Source organism: Excalfactoria chinensis, chromosome 16 (assembly GCF_039878825.1).
Source record: "Excalfactoria chinensis isolate bCotChi1 chromosome 16, bCotChi1.hap2, whole genome shotgun sequence".
NCBI classification, from domain to species: Eukaryota; Metazoa; Chordata; class Aves; order Galliformes; family Phasianidae; genus Excalfactoria; species Excalfactoria chinensis.
In genome coordinates this window covers 1,723,314-1,747,713 of record NC_092840.1, presented here as the reverse complement: position 1 = coordinate 1,747,713, position 24,400 = coordinate 1,723,314, and the positions used below count along the sequence as shown (strand labels likewise).

The 24,400-nt window shown below is 41.5% G+C and overlaps 1 protein-coding gene across 6 annotated transcripts in view; it reads right to left on the bottom strand.

The window, feature by feature from the left end:
- Positions 1 to 24,400, bottom strand: part of MTMR3 (myotubularin related protein 3) — a 70,763-nt gene that overhangs the window by 14,973 nt on the left and 31,390 nt on the right. For all 6 annotated transcript variants that reach the window (XM_072350859.1, XM_072350858.1, XM_072350864.1 and 3 more), the window contains 8 exons: positions 23,411 to 23,527; positions 16,294 to 16,376; positions 13,837 to 14,003; positions 10,235 to 10,331; positions 8,024 to 8,137; positions 1,848 to 2,053; positions 1,492 to 1,623; positions 276 to 387 (listed from right to left, as the gene is read on the bottom strand). In XM_072350859.1, coding sequence (XP_072206960.1) covers positions 276 to 387; positions 1,492 to 1,623; positions 1,848 to 2,053; positions 8,024 to 8,137; positions 10,235 to 10,331; positions 13,837 to 14,003; positions 16,294 to 16,376; positions 23,411 to 23,527 — 1,028 coding nt within the window. The remainder of the gene's footprint in view (positions 1 to 275; positions 388 to 1,491; positions 1,624 to 1,847; positions 2,054 to 8,023; positions 8,138 to 10,234; positions 10,332 to 13,836; positions 14,004 to 16,293; positions 16,377 to 23,410; positions 23,528 to 24,400) is intronic.

The window sequence follows — 24,400 nt, the reverse complement described above, 5'->3', positions numbered from 1 at the left end:
AGGCTGCAAAGATTAAAGATCCAGGAAGCTGGGGTTAGAGTAAGTGCTGGCACTCAGAAGCCCATTTGAGAGGCAGGCAATTCCAGGATCAAAATTCAGGGCTAAAATATAATTACATTCTCATTTTCTAGGTTTACTTCAGTGAAAATCCTGCAATAAATTCTATGGAAATGGAAAACACAGGAAAGTTAGTAAGAGGAAAAAAAACCCAAACACCTGAACATCAGTTTACAGAAAGGTGTAAACAGAAGCAAAAAGCACCAACAGCCACTTACTTTCCTGGATCTGGCATTTGTGTGCAGAGCAGACGCAGGGACTGAAAGCTCTTCCGGATTGAATGAATGTTTGCCATTCCCATGAACACCACTTCACAGTTTGGATAATACTCTGCAGGGAAATACCGAGAGAGAGAAGAAACTAAGAACCATGCTTAGCTTAATTGCTAGAAGAACCTTCTCCATAAGAACAAAGCAGCGGTGCTGCGGGCAGATGGAAGAAGCTGTTCACCAATATTCTGCAAGGCAAACCCAGTGCCTGGACTCCAGCAGGCATTCCAGACATCACAATGCAACACTGCAAAACAGGAAACAACTAGCAAAGTGTTTCTGTGTTTCTCTTCCACGCTTTGCTTCACGTTACAAGAAGCAGAGCACGAACCCGCAGCAATAGTGAGACTGCTGTGTCAGCAGTTACACAATGCTTAGAGGCATAGAAAATAGTTAACGGATAATCTGTGGATGTTCCGAAGCTTGGTAAGCTAATTTGTTTCTTATAGGAGTTACGGGTTAGCTTTCACAGCCACTCAAGAAGGCTGAAAGGTCACTTCAATCCTCCTTCCGTGCTGAATCAACACCGAATCAACACTTTCTGGCATTTTTCTTTTCAGATTATGCAGCCATGGAATGTTAACGCTCTGAACCCACATCCAACAGCAATAAAATAATACCTCGTCCGTATCATCAACGCTTTGCAAGTGCCAAAGAACGCAGAAAGTGCTAAGTGTGAATGTGTGACAAACACAAGGTGGATCGGGATTTCGGTTGCCTTGGCTTACAGCATAAACGCTTACAAATGCTTCAGCTTTACAAAGCTGCTGAAAAGTTGTCTTCTGCACAGCCACCCCGGAGCACTGCTGTCCTCTGCAGTTCACAGACTGCACAGTTTGCTCAGCTTTTCAGACATCAGCCCAGTGGATGCGTTTGTCTCATGCTCGTTTATGTATGAGACTCAGGAGGGGACAGACAATCAGCACAGTTCAGCATAGGCCCAGCCCTGCTACCAGCTGGTTTTGTGCTCTGAGAAAGCGAACTGCCAGCTACACCTGGCCTTCTGAAGGGCTGTGTGACAGCTGCCACGGGCCAGGATTTTCTTCTAGATGAGCAGTACTTTTACCTGTGCACTCTGTGAAATATGCACTACCTGAGTCTGTCACTGTAACGACAGTCAAACAAAAGCTTTTGATCAACTTCATACAAAAGAAGCACTGCTTACCTGGGCACTCACAGCCTCCACCTTTGGCTCTGTTAGCCACAGCTGCTGCATAGGACCGTGCATCTAGGATCAGAAGCTTCTGAGGCTGTATTGCCAAACTCTCTGCTCCCGAGGCGTTAGAGATTGAGGAATCTGGGGGAGAAGATATGCAAGTGAAGAATAACTAAAGGGATACTCTTGGCATTGTTTGCAGCAACGATTCAATCAAGTCCCACTGTGTGTATGCATTGTGCACACAGAAATCAGAGAATGCCTCATTAAGTACAAGGGATACAATCTGTTACAGCATACAAAGGAGATGAAGCTTCATATAAAAGCTCTGCCTTTTACAGAAAAGCAACAGTGGCAAAACTTACCAAATTCCACATCAGAGAGGTCTCCTCCATTGGAGAAATCTCTTGAACAATTTCCATTCATTAGTTTGTTACTGTTGGACCTTGAATCTGAGGCACAGGCTTTGGCTACTGACTGGACAAGGTGTTCATCATCTGCATTCCTCCAGCCCCACCAACTGACCTCGGGTTGGCCGCAGCGGGAAATGACTGCGCCATTGCTCTGGTGCCTGAAAAAGTACAGAACAGAGAGAAGTAGTGCATAACTTGAAAGGTCAGGATGAAAAACACAGAGGGCATGGAAAGGTAAATGGTTCCCTCCAGCATTTTAACTCCTGTTGGGGAATCTACAGCTCAGCACTTATCCCCAGTCTGAGGTTCTGTAGACAATGAATTCCGCACGCTTCACTTCAAAACGCTGCCTGTAACCACACATTCACTGAGAGGTAGAAGTCAAAGCTAAGGTTGGTAATGGAGAACCAAAGCACTTTTCCTGCTTAACATTGCTACCTGTTGGCCAGTAAGAGCTGCAGAACATTTCAGAACAGACTGCCATAAAGAGCTATTCAACACCTCCTGGCTACCCAGGTCTACAGCTGCAGTATGACAGAGGAAATGTGAAAGTTCAGTTTAGCTCATGCTAAGCTATAAAGCTAGAAAGGAGTAAAAGCAGAGATTCGTGCTTCGATGAGCTGTTTGTTGTTAAATCAAAACATTCCACTAATTGAATCTGGGAAGAATGTTCTGATTTTGGTATGAAATGCTGGCAGAAGGCAGCACGCCTTCTGTCAGATGATATTTAACACCAAGCATAGCCAACTCGCACACTGATGGTATCCATTTCCAAGCATCATCTGTGAAGCACCAAAGGCAGTCCTGGAATGCTTTGCAGAACCACATCTGGAAGCCACTTTATTTTAGGCATTACTATTGCACCAGTCCCTCAGAATGCTACACACCTGCAGCTCTGCTCATCCTGAACTTTGCTATTGGTGTCTGTTAGGAAAGAATGGCCTTCTATCTTCATGTAATTTTAGAAAGAAAAGACTTAAAAATCAACCAAGACCTCAAAACATGATCACTCCTCCACCCCCCCAAGCTCCTCAGCCCTTCCTCTTGCACTTCTCACATTCTTCCCCCCTCCCGAGGTCCCACAAGATGTGTTTTTCTCTCTTCCTCCCCGCTGTGGGTTCTGTTTCACCTGCTGCCTCTCACACCAACTATAACCTGCAGGAGAGCACCAAGGAGCTGCTGCAGAGCACCAGCACTGCTCTCCTCCACATAAGCAGCAGCGTGGTGCCAGGCTGCTAATGAAGTGCACAAGCACATAAACTTCTCTGTGGACAAAGTAGCAATGAAAAAGGAAAAACTGCTTATTAACTGAACGTTTTCCTTCTAAAATGGGATATAAAATACACGCTATGCGCTGATGAAACTTCAGAGGACTGGAAAATCAGACAGAATAGTCTATCAGATATAGGGATGTTTTTTAAATACCTTCAAAATGACAAAGTATTATTATTGTTTTTTAACTGATTACACAAAGAACAGATGTGAAATAATTGAAGAGTATCCAACCGCTGCAAACATGCTTTGGAAAACACATTTGGACACTTATAATCTACTCTTAAAAAAGAATGTGTTCTGAAACATTACCACTTCATTGCCTCTTGCTGCCTCCACTGACACATCCCACTGCTGCCAACAGAACACACAGCTTCCCATTCACTGCAGTGCTTACACCTGGACTATACGCCACCCTCCTTGACATTGCCCAGACACACTCTGAGTTCAGAGGACCTCAGCCATACTAGAAAGGCACTGCAGGTGGGGATGCAAAGGGAGAGCAGAGCCACAATTCTGCTCGGGCCACAGAGGTACGGGTGGGCTGAATCTTCAAGTAAAATGACAGTTGGCTTTGACAGTCCTAAACAGGAAGAATCCCACCCACACCAACACATCTCACCTGTTTCCTCTCTCTAACCAATTTATTGGGGTGCTCAGGTGTCAGGAATTGGTTTATCATCTGTTGCCAGAGCTCAGCACAGCCACGTCGCAGTGCACTGCAGGGAGCAGCAGCAGGCAGCCTCACAGCGCTCATTCCATAGCAGAGTGAGCATCAGGTTAAGGCTTGCTGCTGAAAAGCTTAGAATTCTGAAGTATTTGGTGATATTGTACTTTAAGTATTTCTCATAGCTCTTTGGTAATGGTTTCATATAAAATTCTTTCACTGAGAGGAAGCAGCTGACACACGGCATTAACAGAAGCAAAGGAAAAGCAATCTGAATGCCACGGCATTTACAACAGGTGCCAGCCAGCTCCACACAAAGGAGAATGGATTGCTGCTGAAATGAACTGCCTTCCACAGGCAGAACCATTGATAAAAACTTAGTTGAGCAACAAATAGTTGCCACTCAGTGAGAGACTGCCTGGCTCCCTGCTACCAATAACAAAAGAAAAGAAAGCATTGTTACATATGCAATAACTCCATTCTGAACACCCAGATAAGCTCATTTACTCTCCCATATGTTCTCCCGGATTTCATTACCACTTACCTGCAGGATCATTTTCACAGAACCATAAACATTTATATTCTCATCTCCAGGTCCTCGCCTCCCATTTATACCCTGAATAACAGAACCGCCAGGACTGAAGCTGAGCTCTCTGATGGCCGTGAAGCCCTAATACTCCTAAGCAGAAATTAGCAAACACTCCTATTCACAGTAATTCTGGAGCTCTGCAGCATCGTACTCATTTCAACTGAACTGGCCTCGAAAGCAAACAAACCAGTAATAGCAAATAGTTGAAGTGTGATTCTGAGGTCCCTTGGGTTGGACCTGGGGATACGATGGCATCATTCACACTGCAGTAACAAAACAGAAGGAGAATGAAAAATACTAAACCAAACCTTCCACCCAGACCTCCGAACCTCCCAGAGACACAGTGACACGCAGCCTCTAGACAGGAAACAAGAAGTTCCATAGCGTATCATTCAATAGCTATAAAAACCACTGTAAAGCACTGTATAACTGCATGATGTACAGCCCACCTCTGCATAAGCTTCATCTTTCTGCTCAAGCAACCTTTTGAGTACAACAATAAATCCACCAAGTCCTTGCGACTCGTCTGCTGTAATAAAGGTCTGCACAGCTCCCTGCACAGCACTACTTACCTACTAGTACTTGCAACCAGAGAAATCATTGCTGTAGTTCACCAAAGTAATTCAGCAAGCACAGTACACACAAAGCTCTTTTTATCTCTGCTTCCTGTGCTAGCAGAAGCACTGCCTGCATGGGCAATAACCCTCAGCAGTGTGAGGGACCCGAAGGTGCCTCTTACACAGCTCATTTCTCAGTAGGTTCTCAGGAGTTCAGGACAACGTTGGTGTAATGCAGATGAAGTCCCGTGTATTGTCCCATTCATTACAATTCCCAAATGCTTCTTCCTAACACTGGTTTGCTGGGACCTAAGACAGGTGAAGCTACAGAATCTGTTCCAGGCCACATGGATCTGCCTCAAGACGTGCCTGGGTTTGCAAATAGGGAAACTGCAGGAGCTGGGTGTCACAATTCTTCTGGAAACCTGACCGTCAAACAGAAGCAGTGCTGCTAGGAGCACGGGGAAACGCAGCCCAGGAGGAGTGTGCCTCTGAACTCAGCCTGTTCAACCTCCCAGACTGCGGATACTGCTGCAGCTCCTGAATGCTTTACGAGAACAAAGAGGGTTTTGTGGCCAAGTGTCTGCCTTGCTGCTGCCTCATCCCAGCGTTCAGCAAATATCTGAGACTTGTTATTGGGTGTATTTAAAACATTATTACTTTCTTCCCCAAAGTAAAGCAGTAAGAATGGAGTTATTAAATGCGACCAATAAATAATGCAACCAATAGTCCCCAAATCATTCAATGGATAATAACGCCGAATGAGCTTTTGCCCATTACTCCCTCAAAAGTAAGGAAAAAAGCTGCTTTTATGTAACGTATATAAAGAGAGGACTATATATGGATTTCCAATCATACGGATCATCAAGCAGTAGCTGATTTGGCTGCTATTGTAGCGCAGAACAATGAAGTGGATGTCTCAAAAATCTATTACTGAGTGAGAAGATAAAGGAAAAAGGCATCAAAAAAGGGAAACTTTTCTCTCACTGGAACAGATACAAACGAAACATTATGTTGTAATTTAACATATGTAGACTCATCTGAGCTGTCAAATATTAATGCCAGGAATTAAACAATTTCAGTCAGTGAGGTCTTTCAACCATTTAAATCACCATCCCATAAAGCTCCCGAATGCTGCTGTACCCAAGAATGCTCAGAAAGCCATCGCTTTTCCTGCCCACTGAGAATGGAAGCAATGCTTCCCCAGTTTAAGTGCGCCCAATTAAGTGACAATTGCATCAAAGGCACAAAGCTCTGAAATAAGGCGTTGGAAGGTGGATACAAAACCAGACATAAATTACACTGCTCTCTTTTATACACACAAACACTTATGTACAATCTATTACCTATGTCTAAAAATATCAGCATATGCTGGAAAACATTTTTCCCATCACAGAGCCAATAGAAGATGGGGGGCAATCCCTGAATGTTTGGACAGGATGCTACCAGTGCATCCTGGAGGGGAAAAAGGAGAAAAGAAAGGAGGATTCAAAACCACTGCCACAAGTGTGTGTCTGCTGCCACAAGTGATTTGCTCTCCATTCATGGAGCACAAGCTCTTATCTCATACAAATGGAGCTTCATAGCCCACCCTTAGCTCTGGTGTACCTGCTCCTCTGACCAAGGTCACACCATTCTGCCTACTTTACCAACCTCTAAATTTCACTCACAACTCAGAAAACAGCTCTTTTCTCTCTGCTTCGAAGAACAGGATGAATGGGCAGATTGAATGCAACTCTCAGCATTCGCTATATATTTTTAATTCCTTTGTCATCTGATTTTTAAAGAGACTTTGACCGTTTACAGGAAGGTAGGAGTGCAAAGGTCCCACAATACCCGGAGAGGAAAAAACGGAGATATTTCTTACTAAATAAGCTAGTAACAAATGTGTCAGAAAAGCAATTATCCTACGAATAACAGCTGGACTCACTTCAAGGGAAAGGCTGCCTGATTAAAGCTATATAAAATACATAGCTGGAGCTAACAAATGCATTCTTTGTAAACGCGTTTTAAACAGTTCCAGGATTTGTTCATGCTTATAGTGCACTGTTTGAGTATTTGTTTTCTCCTGTTTCTTTTCTGTATGACTCTTCTTCCAAATGGCCAGGTGAGAACTAAAGGAAGATGGCAGGGTACCCCCAGCCAGAGATGTTTTGTACCATTTCCTTCAGTTGCATCAATTTCCCCATCTGACATTTTTTCACTTTCAAAATCCATCACTACCCCAACTGAGATGCTGCCCTATGAATGCCTTGCAGGACACACAATGCTGAGTGCTACCACAACGCATCTGGAATTAAAAGATACAAACCATTCTTCACACTCAGACTGAATGTGAAGCAAGTCTGTCTTACTTCATAAATGGCTTGACAAGGGCCAATGTGTGAAGCTGTGCACACGTTCTTGGAGATTTAAATAGGTATAAAGTGATGTATATGTGCAAGTAGCAGATGTAGAGACAAAACCCCCCAGCCATCAAAGTTAACACATCATACTTGGCTGTCACCTAATCACAGGTCTGAACTTCTTTCCTCATACAAGAGCTCCCTAGAATCCTTGTCTGAACCATTAGGATGATTTGTTTCCCAGGTCCTGCTCTGTTCAACCTCACAATAATGCCCCTGGGATCCTTCTGGAGTGGAACAGCAGGATCTAAGCCCAGGAAGAAGCCCAGAATGGATGACTGAGCAGATCAGCTTGGGTATGGCTCTCACATGCAGTGCAGAGGAGACTGTGCCAGGTTTTGTTGCCTCTCTCCAGCCTAGTTCCCCAGCTCTACCTTGGCAGGTCACGAAGCATACCTCCACACCATGTTATACACACAAGAACAAGGCAAGAGGTAGACCTCTAATCACTTTGAATATGCAATAACACTCTTAATAAGATCTTTAACACTTTCATTAAAGACTGCCCAGCTCAGTGAGTGGCTCTGTGGCCCACAGAGCCTGAACACTTTTCACAACAAGCCAAGATTCCAGATTCCAAGTTATTTCAGCTCTCATCTGCCAGAACATCTCAGCTGCTGTCTGGTTCCAGTGCTTACCTGTACACAACAGCAGGGATGCGCTTCCAAGACCGAAAGCTTGCCACACTCTCCAGCTCTTTATCCGTGATCCAGGCAGGTACTATAATCTCCTGGGGGTAGCTACCACAGAGCCTGTGAGAAAAGCAGCACACAGGGTTGGATGTAAGAAGCACAGAGCAATTACACATTAGCAACACAGCATGAACCAAAGAACATGATGAGCAACCCGATACCTGTTCGGTTCAGCAATTTTGTTAGACCCTGTTTCATTGCACGTTATGCTTCTCTCCAGCATAAAAATTAGTGTGAACAGCCAGGTGCAGTTCAGGATTAGAAGATTCCTGTTTGTGTACGCTGATGATTTGAGACTCCATCAGCTGAAATAAACTGGGCACACCAAAAAACCTCTACATTCTTTCCAAGCTAAAGAATGTAACCACTCACTGGGTCACAAAGCACAGGAAGAACCATCTGTGCTACTCAAGGTGAGGAACTTGTACAAATTGAAAGTAATTATATAAGCTAATCACCTCTTCCTGAAGGCAGGGATCCAAGTGCACTGGCTTATGTTTGAGTGGTTAACTGGAACTTTCTTCTACCAGATCCATCTCATACTCCATTATTCAGCTAACAAAGTCATGGCTGCCAAGGAGCAGCAAGCAGTCAGTAGTGACTGCAATGTATTCCTGAATAATAAACTAATTCCCCCAGCACAAAAATGCAACAAAATGAACAAAATCATCCACAATCTTACATCTGGATGGAAGGTCACCATTCTAAAAAGGGCACATCTTTCCTCTTCCACCAACAGTTTGAGAGGAATGTTAAGAATAGGTCATACTGTCCAAGTTAGAACAGAACTGAATTCTGACATAATAAATTGCCATCCATTTTGGATGTTCTTCCATATGATCACAGAATGGCCTGGGTTGCAAAGGCCCACAGTGCTCATCCAGTTCCAACCCCCTGCTGTGTGCGGGGTCACCAACCAGCAGCCCAGGCTGCCCAGAGCCACATCCAGCCTGGCCTTGAATGCCTGCAGAGATGGGGCATCCACAGCCTCCTTGGGCAACCTGTTCAGTGCATCACCACACTGAGTGAAAAACTTCCTCCTCCTTCCTGCCTAAAAAAGAGTTGTCTAGTAAAATGCAAGTAGAAGAAATGGGAAACAAGAAGAACTAGCATAGTGTGCTGCTAATTGTAACTATTATGGTTCTGGGTAGTAGACCACAATCATTTCTATAACTCATATTAAAATATATACGCAAGGAGGAGAAAATTCTTACAAACACCAAGTAAATTCAATACCTTTTAGGTTGTACTAAAAATAGAATACACTCCTACAATGAAGGAACTTAAAAAGACACATCTGTGAGCGAGGGCAGGTCTGAGTGCATTTCATTCAGAAAAATATACCAACTGTGCTGAAAAAAATAATCCCAAGTGCTGGCCATAAGAATGAAGCATTTGCATTATTCTGCTTCCTTATGTCATTGAAGTTCTCTTCAATAATCTTTAGTGTTTTTACTAGGCTAGATTTTCAGACACAAATACTGTTCATGCTGTTCATACAGTAACATCAGCTACCAACTGCAAGTCATTATCCTCCACAGACAAGGAAATGAAACACATTCCATCACCGGCTGATAGTGCTGGTTTTGCAGTGAAGTGGATGGGGCTCCAGCAGTACCCTCCTACAGACCATAAACAGAGAAACACCTCACTCCGACCCAGCAGACAGAAGAGGGGACATTTATTTATCCATACTCCCAGGACAAATTCTTTCCACTTATTATCAGGGTCTATGGCTGTGACTCATCCAAACTATATTTTTCCCCACAAGACTCTGCCATAAGTTAGAGAATAAGGTATGTTTAAAAAAAACCTTTTTGTAAGTTCAGTACAGCTCCACTCTTTGCTGACTTCTTAAGGCTTCCCTTTCTTGCACTAGAAAGCTTATTCTCTAAGGAGACATCCAGCAAGCACATCAAAATCAGGTATTTCTAAGCCTGCAAAATGTTAACAGTTAATAAAACATTAAATACTATTTTAAAAGCACATTTATGCTATAAAATAGAATATATATGTATATATATATATATATATCCCTAATTTTAATTGGCCCTTATTAGGAACTGCAGAACTTGGAAAAAGTTCCAGCAACCTGCTATAAAAAAGTGGTGTTTTGAGATGCCGTCTGGCTGCAGATCAGCAGCCCACGTAACTTACTTGTACTTCTCATTGATGTTGGAAATTCTCCAGGCGTTGTTCATATCAAAACCCATCCTCTCCACTTCATTTTTAAACCTCGAAGTTACATGTTCTCCTGGGTATCAAAGGCAGAGAGAAAATAAAGGTGAAATAACAAGGCTCCTACCTTCCAGAACAGAGAAACACACCATGCTCATTAAATACTAAAAAGAGGAAAGAACACTGCAGAAATATCATCTACCTTCCATAGCCCAGTTTGAAACCCTGCATCAAGCACAAGTAGCACGGCTTGTATTGACGGCTCTCCATGATCAGCTCTCTCTGGAAATGCCAAAGCCCTCAAAATCAGTGTTTTTCTCCAAAACAACCTCTGTATGTTCATATAAGAAAAGCAGGTAAGCGCTGTATGGTAACATGCATCTCAGACTTCCACCTCTAAATTGCAGATTATTCCTCCATAAGTCAGAGAGGTGATGAGAATTAAACGCGTGATTGTTAGACACTAATATCAGTCGTGAAGTTTAGTATATTAAATATTAATATACAGAAAAAAAATATAGAGTGACCTGAAAAATACACAGAAAGGAAAAAAGGTTTTGATAGAGTCTGAAGAATTAAAGGTACCTGAGAGTGTAGAAAAGGATAACTTGTACAAAACGCCCGTTTTACAGCAATGTCAACGTTTGAGCAACAGCTTACAAAATGACTCTGCAAGTCTTTCTATCACTTGTCTCTTTAAATGACTATCAGAAAATCATGAGGCAGCAAGAGGGAGAAAAACTTACTAAAAAAATGAATGCTTTCAGTATTACATCTTTCTTTTACATGCTTCAGAAAGCCCTTGATATCTTTAAGCACATGAGGTACATATGCAGACACATGTCCCTGGGGATGTAAAGGTCTGTGCCTGCAACGTGTTGGTGATATTACCAAGCAATGAGAGATAAATATAGAGAAATAGGTAAAGTAAGAATAAAGACAGTGGCCTAACTATGGCCTTAATTAACCATGAAAGAAAAGCTACGACGTTATTCCCTTTTACAGCTCAGTTCATGTTCTGAAAATGGCACTCTGCAATTCCAGGTGTGCTTTACCATGTGCAAGATCTCTGCAAAAGGGAAGTCTACCAAGATCATTTTTCTCACAGTGTTTGAAAGCCTACGTGGGAGAATGGCATTGTGTGCAAATAGAGAACACTCACTCTTCAAAGCTCAATGGTAAAAACCAGGGACCTGACTGCCCATCATCACGTACTTACTTTCCATCACAACACTGGTAAAATAGGTTCCAAAAAGAAAAATAAATGATTCTGCCTCCTAGGCTGTGAATCTTCAAATAGGTCAACCTCAGTAACATGGGGGCACTGCATTCTGCTTTACTTTCCTACTGTCAGATCGATTGGAGTGGAGCTTGCCAACATTTTCCCACTTCTCACATGAACTCTTATTGCCTGCATGAGCTTGAATTTATTATCTTCTAGGCACCTAGAATAGATCATCTTGAAATGTCCTCTGTGAGGATGGGCCTTTGACCCTTTCTCAAGTGCAGAAATGAAACTGGAACAATACATTCTGGTCAGTCCACCACTTCTGTCCTGTTCTTCCTTATCAATGCCTTTTATTTCTGTCTCTAAATGTTCTACTGGAAGAGCAGCATGCCCTTGATGCTCTGAGGATGGGCTTCATTATCAGCTGCTGTGAGGATTGGTCACTAGAACTCACAGCACATGCTGAATTAATTGTCTGGGTAGCAAAAGAGCACACTAGAGCATCTCCAACCATCAGTGCCACATGCTGCTAACGTGTTTTAGAGAAGCACACGAAATGAAATACTGTGTTTGATTTCTCCCTCTAGTTTACAGCTACTCTGTGCGCCAAAAGATCACATTGTCCTCTCCGAGAAATGAAACCACAGCATTACCATTTGGTCTGCCCCCCTGAAATGGGGATATTTTGAGAGGCCTTTTGAGCCAAGATGGACATCTTTTACATCCTTAAGCACAGCCAACCAACTCTCAAGATCCAAGAGAAAGCAAGCTACAGATATTGTGGACATAAGCTACAGATATTGTGGACATAAGCTACAGATATTGTGGACATAAGCTACAGATATTGTGGACATAAGCTACAGATATTGTGGACACGTGCTTTATAACTATAAATGTTGATCATATAAAGCCAAGTTCAGGTCTCCCACTACATACACAGTGTTTTAGAATGTAATTTTTCCCCAGAATTTAAATACATTTTGAAGCAATTTAGGATTTTTATCCACCTCTATCAAACATTGAGCTGCTTTGATGTAAATAAACAAATGAAAATCCAGTGATTTGAATTAGGTTTTTTAAATTATATTATTATATAATAATATAATTACATTATATCCCATTGGTTTATTTTAACTATAGCTTAATTCTTTACAGGAAGAAAAATCTACCATCAGAACTAAGCAAGCTACAGAGGAGAAAAAGCTACTACTTACCAATTTCATTGATATGCCTCTAAGATAAAAAAAATGTTTTGTAAAGGTTTATCACAAAGTGAATGTGCTGCTTTGCATAACCTACTGTTCAGTTGAAGCCTGTCCGATAAGGACCCAAAGGAGGCTTAGTAAACCTGCATTTCTACTATCTACCAGCTAATGCATTTACTTAGGAAAGATTTTTTTGCTAAGCCAGTGATAGGTGTCACACCACACAACCATTCCCCTCCATTAACAAAGCCCTGATAATTAAGATGCTTTTCTAAGATGTATGTATGTATGTAGAGGGGCTCAGACTGGAATGCAGATTTCCTCATATTCAAACAAGTGCTATAACCAGCACGGTAGGAATTTGCAGTTTTCATTTACTTGTGGACTTCTCAAACTATCTAGTGCAGATGGTATTTAACCAATAGGTCACTGTACTGCAGCTGTGAACCCCACACACAGCTCAGAGATTTCCTTCTTCACCTCCTACTCCTCAACATCCACTCTAAAGGTGACTGTTGCAGGTAATTAGTAAAAGCATGAGTATAATCAGTACAAACTGTTTTAGAATCAGTTACTGCCATGGTGAACAAAATGTTATCAGTACTATATGTGACTGCCTAATTTAAATACACCACAGTAACTTCCCCACAACACTGAGGTACTGTTTTGCAGATTTTTTACCCCAAAGTAGCTATGGTGGGAGCTAATCTCTCATTTGTCCAGTCAGAACAAAATTCTCATCATGCAGAAGTCCATACATGCAAGACACTGAAGGCTCTTGCTGCAAGTGAAGATAAGCTATACAACCACTAAGTGCAAGAACTGATGTAAAAAAAAAGTCCATATAGAACCACAGAATGGCCTGGGTTGAAAAGGACCACAATGCTCATTCAATTCCAACCCCCTGCTATGTGCAGGGTCGCCAACCACCAGCCCAGGCTGCCCAGAGCCACATTTAGTGTGGCCTTGAATGCCTGCAGGGATGGGGCATCCACAGTCTCCTTGGGCAACCTGTTCCAGTGATAGAAATTCTTCAGGTATAATTCAAACAGGAAAGAAAAAAATACTGATATTGTTTCATTTTATGGGTTTTTTGTTTGCTTGCTGGTCAAACCATGTGTGATGAAGCCCAAAGTGCTTCCACATACCTGGCCGACACAAATCCCCATGCTGCTCCTTCTCACTAGCATACACCTCCATACACCAAGCATGGTAGGCAAATGAGAAAAGGTCTTCTATCTTGGAGGGAGGGCGGATGGCATTGTTCAGACGCTTAAGCCAATCTTGACACTGCTCGAAAGTAGAAAACTGACACCTGTCACAGAAAGAAGCATTTAGCTATTAGTTCTCAGTAACAGATGTCAGATTAGATCTGGTAGGCTACAAAAAACTCTGTGAAAATAAAAAAAAAAAAACCAACAATAAAAGAGAGCAAACATCTTACAGATAATTTAGTTCTGCTTCTGTGTATGTTCTAACAGACAGTAAAAAAAACCTTTGGATATTCGTAAAGAAATGTACTCTTATGGATTCAAGTTAAACATGAAAGCAATATTCTGTGACTGGGGAGAAACCAACAGTACGCCTTACTCATCGTGACTGAGGAATATGTTTATGCAGACACCTTGTTTAAACTGGGAACAGCATCACTGAGTTCAGCATGCAGCCTTCATAGCAAAGCAGAATGGTTGTGGTATCTTGCTGAAGGGTGCTCTCAGATGGACACTAAGCACAGAACTATTGCATTCATTATAATTTATTATATTCCTGCAAGCAAGAATGCATTTCTCATCAGATATAGAAGCAAAATCCATCTGAACAATATACTTAACAGTGTACTACTCAACAGTGGGGACAAACTCCAGTAACTGAAATCTTACATTATTCCCCTCACCACATATGCTAGGATTCCCATTGCTGGCCTTAATAATGTTGCTGAATCTGAGCTTTGCCAAACCTTGCAGACTAACATTAACAACTAGCAGGAACATTCCCTGCACAGCAGAAACTAAACTTCAAAGCAGCATATTAAAATGGCATTGGCTTGTCATTTCAATGAGGATTTTTGGCCCCTTCAGAATAACAGGGTGGAAATAAGAGCAGTGATTTATTTTTCTTGATCTGAGAGATTTCTTCAAGATTTTATTGTTACAAAATGTTCACTAAATATCTGCATTCAGCTCAGTCTGTGTTCAGCTACATTCATCGTTAATGACAGCATCTCTATTCTCTAAGGGCAGGATTATCATCCCTACCTGTACATATCTCAAAGTCAAACAGTGGAAGAAGACACGTCCAATCTGTGCTGTCTTACAAAACATACCTGGAGTAGCTGTGAGGAAGTGCAGCCTGGCTGTGTTTATTCCTCATCGCTGACTAATGAGAGCCCAGGACACCAGCTCAGACTGGTTAATTATCTATTAAATGACTCTAGTCAGACAAGATACATCTCATCTAAATATCTCATTTTTCAAACTCTATTATGTGTCATTTGCAACACTATCTTCATTTGTTGATGAAAACTAACACACAAGTTCTATGTTTGGCTTCTCAGTCCCACACCTCATGGCTTCCCAACAGTCAGCGACATTAAATACTGGTTCTAGAAGCTGCAATTTTGAATGAAAATTCATGACGGAGGACATAAATACAAATAATTTGTATTCACTGTACAACTGAGGAGAATTAATGTAGGGAGGAAGAGTGGGGTTTTTAAATGTCAAGAGCTACAAGTTAAGAGGAAGTTAAATATTTAATTGAAATTAAACTAAATATTACTTTTGAAGTAAAATCCGACCTCAGCAAAACACAGCATGTCAAGAAGCAGCTGGCCTGTTAAACACTGAGTGCTCAGGTGTGACTAGGGCTTGTTTCATTATATGAAAGGTACTGCCAGCAAACATTTAATCAAAAGAAGTTCCTTTCTTGTTAATTAAAGTTTATAGATCAAAATTAATTTCTCCAGCAGAAAAGTAGGAAACAGTGAAGTTTAGAGAGACTCCAGGGGCAGATGCTGAAGACTGCTGAAGGACAGAACAAATTAACACTCCCTTCCACAGGATGCTGTTTAACCTGCTGTGAACCGAGGTGGGCTGCAGACCTGGCCGTGCCTTAACCCCAGGCTTTTCTTTCCCAACAGGCTGCTTTCTTCTTAAGGACAGCCTCTGCACTCTGGTAGCTGACAAAACACAGGCTGGCTGATGCTACCCAGCCTGAAGGTTTCATGTAGAGCTGCACAAGCCTGTTTCTTAAGCCCCCACTCTCCAGTCCCAAATCTTGATTAACACATTTTATTTTTCTAAGAAGCGTATTTTTCAGTGGTTTTATCTAGTTTTGTGTCTAGTATTACGTGCTAAGGCAGAGAAAGAGCTGTGAAACTAAAATTAACTTCCAAATAAAATAAGATAGCTTCTTAGGGTCTGCTACCACAAATAGGAGCAAGCAGACATCTTAATCCCATCCCATCATACACAAAAGCAGACAGAAGAAAATCTTTTTGGGAAAGCAAGCACACAAAATAAGAAAAAAATACTGAAGACATCACAGCTGTTGACATCACATAGAAGGCACATCCACCCTTCATTCAACATCTGTCCTAGTCATACCTTATAACCTTGCAGTCTTTGCAAGTCAAATGAAGTTGAAATATATCACGACACTCAACACTTTCTATAAGCTGCAATGGAACCTGCAATTAAAAAGATGATACGATTTAATTTCAAGTGGCATTAGCATTGCAATTTCTTGGTATATATCACAAAGATTTATTATAGGACTGCATGGAGACAGTAAAGAGAGAAAAGCAAAGAAAACAAGGTATAGCTACTTCAACAACACTGAAGTATGGAACCATAGATCAGTAAAGGTTCTAGCTCCATTGCTGTGTAGCCCAAGAAACTTAAGAGATCCCATGAAAATAGCTGAAGTGATCGGGGAGAGGACTGCAGCACTGCTAACATATGTGAAGGCAGAAAAAGCAGCAGAAATCCACAGACTCCTCCCTCATGGAAGCATCTTTCACTCTTGTAGGTCCAAATTTAGAGATTCATAAAATGTAATTTTAGCTCTTGGTGTTGAAAACAAAATGCTAAGCAAGATGCCTCTTAGCACGCTGCTGCAGTCCACGTGCTTCTTATATGGATATATTCTACATATCTTATTTAGGGAAAACCTTTTGCCCTTGTAAAATCAACACCTGTGATCAGAGCAGCTGTATTTAGAGTAATAAAGCTGAATCATTCATTTTTAAAGGTGCAGTTAAATGAACTTAGGGTGTTTTAGGGCATATGTAACTCGCAGAAGTTTGATCAGGCAGAGCATGTAAGCACATGCGAGTACCCTTAAAGATGAGAAGAAACCACACAACAAAAAGAAGTTTTCATTAACACTGTTGGATCTCAGAGACAGGCAAACCCACGATGTGGTCTCACATGACCAAAGTTAGCACTCGAGTATCTCATACGGCATTTTCTGAATTTCAAATGCAGTCCCAGGATGTAAGGCCAAGTGTAAAATTGTCTGAAACACTTCTTAGAGATTATATTGAGCATTTCACAAGGCGACAAAACCTCTGCCACTGAGATCTTTGAATACAAAAGCTATCAGAGAAGCATCCAAATGCTCTTCTATGTCAGCAGTGGGGTATGATCCAGCAGTGGGGTATGATCCAGCAGTTTAAAGTTCTGCCTTGCAGACTACATGGTGGCTTTAAACCCAGCTCTGACAGTGTGACTCTGGCCAAACATCCTTGAAGGTCATTCCCAATCAAGGATCTGGGGTGTGGAGCCAAGACTGCTTCTACTCAGGCATCACAAAGCTTAAGTATTCCTTGATTTAGCCTTGAGAAAAGAAGGCTGAGAGGGGACTTGATCCAGGTTTATAAATACCTGGGGTGTGGGAGCTATAGTGGCGAGGCTGGTCTCTTTTCAGTAGTGCGTGGGGACAGGACTAGGGGCAATGGGCTGAAACTTCAGCATAGGAAGTTCCGCACGAATGTGCGCAAGAACTTCTTTACGGTGAGGGTGATGGAGCACTGGAACAGGCTGCCCAGGGGGGTGGTGGAGTCTCCTTCTCTGGAGATATTCAAGACCCGCCTGGACGCCTACCTGTGCGACGTGGTGTAGGGAGCCTGCTTTGGCAGGGGGGTTGGACTCGATGATCTCTAGAGGTCCCTTCCAACCCCTACAATTCTGTGATTCTGTGATTTGAATGGAATGAGAAAAGGAAACAAAAATAGGAGGCAGAGGAAGCACATCCCAGAAACGTGAGCCAGAAGAAACCTTCTGAGCATGAAGATGCCCACACAAGGTGAAGTCTGACTGGACAGCACAGTGGTCAGGGTATTCAAAAGCTGGCACTTGAATTTTGGTCCATGCTTTCAGTCTTATTACTGTTTTGGCAATAGTCTAAAGTAAATTACATGACAAGCAACATCAACAGGCACCTTCTCAGCCAAGTCTCCTCTTTATTTGCCATCATTAAGATAAAATTGACTCCAGAACCACCCAGCTCTGTTAGAACAAGCGAGTAGTTAGAACTGGTACACTGAAGATGCAGATGGGCTTAGATACCAATTTAAAGAACTACACAAATGCATTACAGACAAGCAGATTAGATGTACTTCTGTTACTATAGTCAGTGTTGTTATTTTTATCAGCTATTTCTCCCACTTGAGTCTAGCTTGCAAGGTATGTAAAACTGATCAATATGTTTGATAAGGGACTGGACCAAAACCCTCCAAGTCTTCCCTCCTGACCAGACAGTCTCACGTATATCAATAAATGATTTAAAACTACCATCAGCTTATGTGGCACCAAAACAGAAAGATACCCTTCTCTTACTACATCATTTGAGACCTAGAAAGCGTCCTTTGTAGGCAGTTGTTCCTTTACCTGTTATTATTATTGTTCTTTTTCAAGGTCTCTTATGTTGCACTCCCTCCAGCACCCATCTTGCCCCCTCTTCCCATCAGCCTTGTTCTAGCTCCTCTCCCTCCTACCTGCACTCTAATGACATACTACCTGTTCTTCCATTTCTGCATTATTTCTGATTTCCCACCTTACAAAGCAGTCTTTGTTCTACTCCTTTTCAGTCTGCCCTCTGCATTCTTTATTCTCCTTGCAGTCTACACATGGCTCCCCATCTATTTCTATCTCACTTTAGGATAACCTTTTATCAGCTTTTAAATTTTCTTTTCCAGTCATAAAAATCTCTACTCTGATCCTCCTCGATCTCCTTCCTGTCAATTGCCCTCAATACACAGTAAAAAACCCTAACAATGCCCACCTTCACCCTCCCCTCCCTCCCCATGGATACTCTTCCATTTCCACTGTTAACACTTCTCAGGCTGAAGCACGCAGCAAGGCAGACACCCCATGCAGTTAGTTTGCTCCTCAAAGAGCACTCAGTTTTATACGCAAGCACTTCACCACACACTATCATCTATCCAAAGAAAGCAGTGAGGCAGTAATTTTCGCTTTTATACAAAGAAACATGCAATGATATCAAAGGCCAGCCATATCACGTGGTAGAGAGCACTACAGCACTATGCTATTGCAATATGTTTCTCGACCATCTCTTCTTGTAATCAGTCGATCCCATTTTAAACAGAAACATCTTAAAACTCCACCTTTTTCTTTTTGGAAGTACTCTTTCCTTTAATTTTTGCTTACTGGAACCATCACCTCACAGAGCTACAAAATATATTTAGAGAAATACACCTCCCCAATTAGAAAAAGCAAAGTGACGTTCACACTGCCACAACAACCCATCTCCTGGCTCAGTCCTTGACCATGACGCCAAGTAGTATGCACTGGATTGCATCCAGGCTCTTTTAAGACAGATCCCTGAAGGCTGAATACGCTGTTCTCTACCCTGCACACCACTTGGCCTCAGACTCTCCTGGATACCACTTGCAACGTGGGGGCCATGAGCTGTAATTAGTACTTGTTTTCCTGCTTCTGAGCCTGAAGTAATGTTAGGGTTATGTTACATATTGGTTACTTTACGTAGTATGAGGTCAAAGCCATGTGCTCTGTGTCCTGAAACACAGATGATTACAGCACATGGAGGTACAGCTGCTGCAAGATCAGCTCAGAAGGCCTTAGAGGACTCTCATAGGTGAAGGAGTTCAAATCCTTCCAGCTGTGATATTGCTCACAGAGCCTGCAAGGAGCACCCAAGTCAAATTTTGCTTCTAATTACACCTACGTTACATTTCAGACTTGCCTTATAAGTAATCATTTAGCCTCTTTCTTTGCTTTCAGGACCAACACACAGTCAGAGGACCTGGGACTGACATGAGGACTAAGCTGTTGCTCAGCACAGACACAACACAACCATAATGCTCACGTAAGACTGGCAAGAAACCAAACAAATCATTTTTCCATTAAAGGCCAAGGGGAAGCTCACACAAAAACTCATTTGACCCCAAGACTGAAAACCTCCTTCATCTTGCTAGTATGACTTTTTTCTTCTCCTGCGTCCAAAATCCACTATTTGAAAGAGGCTACATTCAAATCCATGGGTTCATAAACTACACTAATATTTTAATTCCCCCATAAATGCATCGAGCTTACAGTGAGAAAATCGAGCAGACAAATTTCCAGCTGCAAAGTTTGAAATTTTCTTAAGGAAAGCCAATCAATAGAGAGCAGCCTGGGAACCAAACCTCTCATGTGCACTGAGATATCACTGTTGTGTCTGCATTTTTATCCTGTGGATAAATACAAGTCAATGCTCTTTAATGCTGTAATCCCTTCAATTTATGCATGGTCTAAGGGATCTTTTGTTTTTGCGTTTAAAACACCGTGTTCCTATTACTGCTCAGATCTAGGAAATTATCCATGGAAAGGACTTACGCATACAATTCTTTTCTGCAGTGCTGCAAGGTGAGCATTATCAACATTTAAATGTATTTATTTCCAAGCACAGGCGCAGCAAGTGATCTAGCAACATTGTGCTACTTACTGAGGTTTCACAAGCATCGTTTGGACAGCCAGTCTATTGAATTGTAAACAAAAAAAGAACAGTGAGGTACAAAAACAATGACTTGGAACCAGTTTTTAACTGGATTCCATTTCCTTCATGCAGCTTTGCATTCCCTGGAGGATCATTTCTCAAGGTACCACACAAGAACATCCCTTCTACTTCAGGAGGAGATGCCTGAATGGAACAGCTGCACGTTCAGGCACTGGAACTCATTCATTTTAACAGCACCATAATACAGATACTCACTAAGAATCCTCATTCACACCCACAAATGCTTCTCTCTGCTGAGGAGGGAAGGCTGACACTAAGTCTGAACTTAGGATATCAATTCTGATGAAAATCATTGAAAGAAGAAAAAACAAACATAAGTAAACTTTTTCCCCCTAAAAGGTCTTCCTACAGCAGCTTTCTGAAGAGTTCTAGAGATATAAAACCATTACAAAAATCAGATGAACACAATCAAAACCACTCAGTGAAAAACTCCTTTAGAATACGACCATTTGATCAGCAATATCTTCCATCCTTACACGTGTTCCAAACCCTATCTGACTTTGGCCCCAGTACTACAGAATTCACAGTAAGTTCTTAGTGATGGCCATACAGGATTAGCAAAGAATAAACTGTATTCTACTCTTCAACCTACAGCATCTAATTGAATCTGTCTGGTTAATGATGACTGCCAAAGAAGGACTAACAACCTTGAAGCTATCTAATGGACTAAGAGGATATAAAAGTCAGTGAAGCAAAATTAACATGGTAATATTTATACCATTTTATGTACTTCTTCCTAGCTTCCAATAATACTTTACTGAAGAAAACATCGATTTTTGTTATTGCTCATAAATATTTAATTGGTTATTCTTCAAAATTATTTTCCAATTATCCTAAGGACTGATACATCAGTACACGCATTAGTGCCTCCCCTAATAAAGTAACTCAGGCATTTCCTGGCATTCCTAAGGACAAACTCCCAGTTGCGAGGGCTACTCTTGTTTCTCAGGTCTCAGCTACTTTTAAACATTCAGTCCTTTCCTCTGCCACAACATTCAGACTCTGAATCAAATAACAACAAACAAATCTAACACGAAATACTACAGTAATAGAGAAAACTGAGCCTCTGAATTCACATTTCTATATGTTGCCAACAGTTCAACGGGAAGCATCTGGTTGGACTGCAGCTGAGCCATCAGCACCTAGCTGAACCTTGACTACCATTCCCATGCACAGACTGAGTCCCACATTATATTCCAGGACTACAGGACTACAACAAATGGGAAGTAAAGTAATTCTATCTTCGTGCATGCATGCACGCAAACTATATTCCTTGTTCAGTCTGCAATGAAAGACAAGAGCCCTTACATTTCCAGTCTAATTTTTGCCATCAGAAATGTTCCGCCAGCACACTGAATAACTGCCATGTTGAGAAATAATACCTTTGTTTGCTGGAATAAAACACACATCAAGAATTTCAGGTGCTGAATACAGATGCTCACTAGTCCAGCAGATACGCCTTTCATCCTGTGTTAACAGCTCATGAACTAAAAGGGCGCTTAATGTGATTAATAACTATGAGAGGAACACACAAGCCTAAAGAACTGAGCCATATGATTAAAGCCAATGCAAAACAGTGAAGATTTAAACAATTAGTAAACAGGAACTTTTTTACAGAATGAGTCATTTGGCTCTGGCACAAAACAACAAAAGAACAATTTAAATTAAAACTGACATGGCATCCATAGTTCTATCAGTTACATAGTGCACAAGAGATCTCAATGATGTTCCATACCACTAGGATGCACGGGGCTCAGTAAAGTACGTGACAGGCATCTGCCGCCTTCTCTGCTGCCCTTACTTTTGTCAGCTTTAGAACAACATGCATCAGTTTTGGTGTTTCACACTTAACTCAGCTCTTTGTAATTCAGTACTGACACCTGACATCCGTTCCCCACTAGCCACAGCCAGAAACTGACTAGAACTAAGGAGACTGGTGAAAAGCCCATCGTGATGGGAGGGGGAAATGTGCTCATGTTATTTGAGCCCATCTTGCTGGTTTCATGAAATATTTGCAGAAACACTTCCATGCCATGTATAATGTCCCAGTGAATTCTACATAGTTCACAAATTGTGTTACAACCTGTAAGACAGGAATATGTCAGCATCATTCTACTGTAAGGGACTATACAATGCTCACTGAATTCATTTTCACATAACATCTACTTCTGTGATCCTGAGTAGCTAGGATATGTAACAGTTCTTAAGAATGGATGTACGGTTCTATTAAGAAATGCACAGGAATCTGCAAATAAGGTAAAATTCACAAATCTCTAAGGTCACTGATACTATTCACACTATTCAACTTCAGGCATCAAACTTTAGAAGCTACTCCAAGCAAGCTAAGAACTTGGCTTAGATTCTGCAAACAGCCCCCTGGAGGACCCTGTGTTTCTCTACCAACTGTATACAGAGCTTAGGCAGCACATAGGGCTGACAGCCACCCATACAGGAAGAGAAAGCTGATGTGAGTTATAAAGCTGCATTTTCAGAGGTGCTGAGCAATCTTTTGAATTCCAGGTACACCTTTCTACTGTGTTAAAAACTTGATTTGAACACAATACAGAGATTTTTCATTACCTCAAACCTTGAAAGGGAAGATGACTGCATTTTCATCTAATTCTCTTATTTAGATTGAGTTCAAAATACCTGCATTTCTGTAGTAACATGAATAACACTTACGTTCACAACAGACTCCTTGAATTTGATGTGCAGTCTGTAATTAGAAAGCGCAATGATGGCATCCTCAGCTCGTCCTACGTACTCTGTACTCTCACCATGAAGTTCAATGAATGGGACCTTCAGAACAGCAAGACAAGTCTTTTAGAAAGCATTTATCCAAACACATCCCTCCCTTGAGCATCCACTCAAACACACAATAACTACAGTGCAAAATGAAACACTGCTGAGAACCCAGCCTAGCTATTACTAAAACAAGGCCTTTGTTTTAAACAATTCCCCACTTTCTCATAGCTTGCTTAAGTAGCACGCGCTCAGTCAGTAAAAAGATTGCATTTTTATGAAAAAATTGGCAAGCAGTCCAACATTGTGATTTACACTCTTGCTCCTTAATAGAAAGTGACATTTCCATCTTGTTACTAAATTCATCCTAAATTAGGCAAAACATAAATCATGCATAACCATCTATGCTGCAGTCCCCAGCATTCACTAAGTGTTTCAGACTGGAAGCTTGACTGCTACACAGTGTAAAGCCATCAATCAAACCATAATTTTGACTCCTATTTTCCATTGCTAATATGAAAATGCATGACCTGCTGCTGCTTTTTAAGTTGGAAAGAAACTATACCTGCAACTTCATGTTGTACATACAAATTGCAATTGTTTAAGTAAAAACAAGGTTTAAGCACAGTTTAGCTGAGTTGGGTGAAAGGTGTATAAATGCCCGAGTTGAAACTAGCCTGGTTTTATATCAACTTAAAGCAATTAAAAATGTTTTCTGTGACAATGAAACACACTACCTCCCCAGTTAGCAGGACGTCTATATGGTTAAATCATCTGAATTAAACTGATTTCAACTGAAGTTCAGAAAAAATCAAAAACCAAACAAAAAAATCTACTTAGTGCTACATGAGACTCCTGGCTTCTCTGTAACTGAAAACAATGGCAGAATCCAAGCAGCAGCGTGAGGTGCTTTTGCCATTTGTTTAAGTT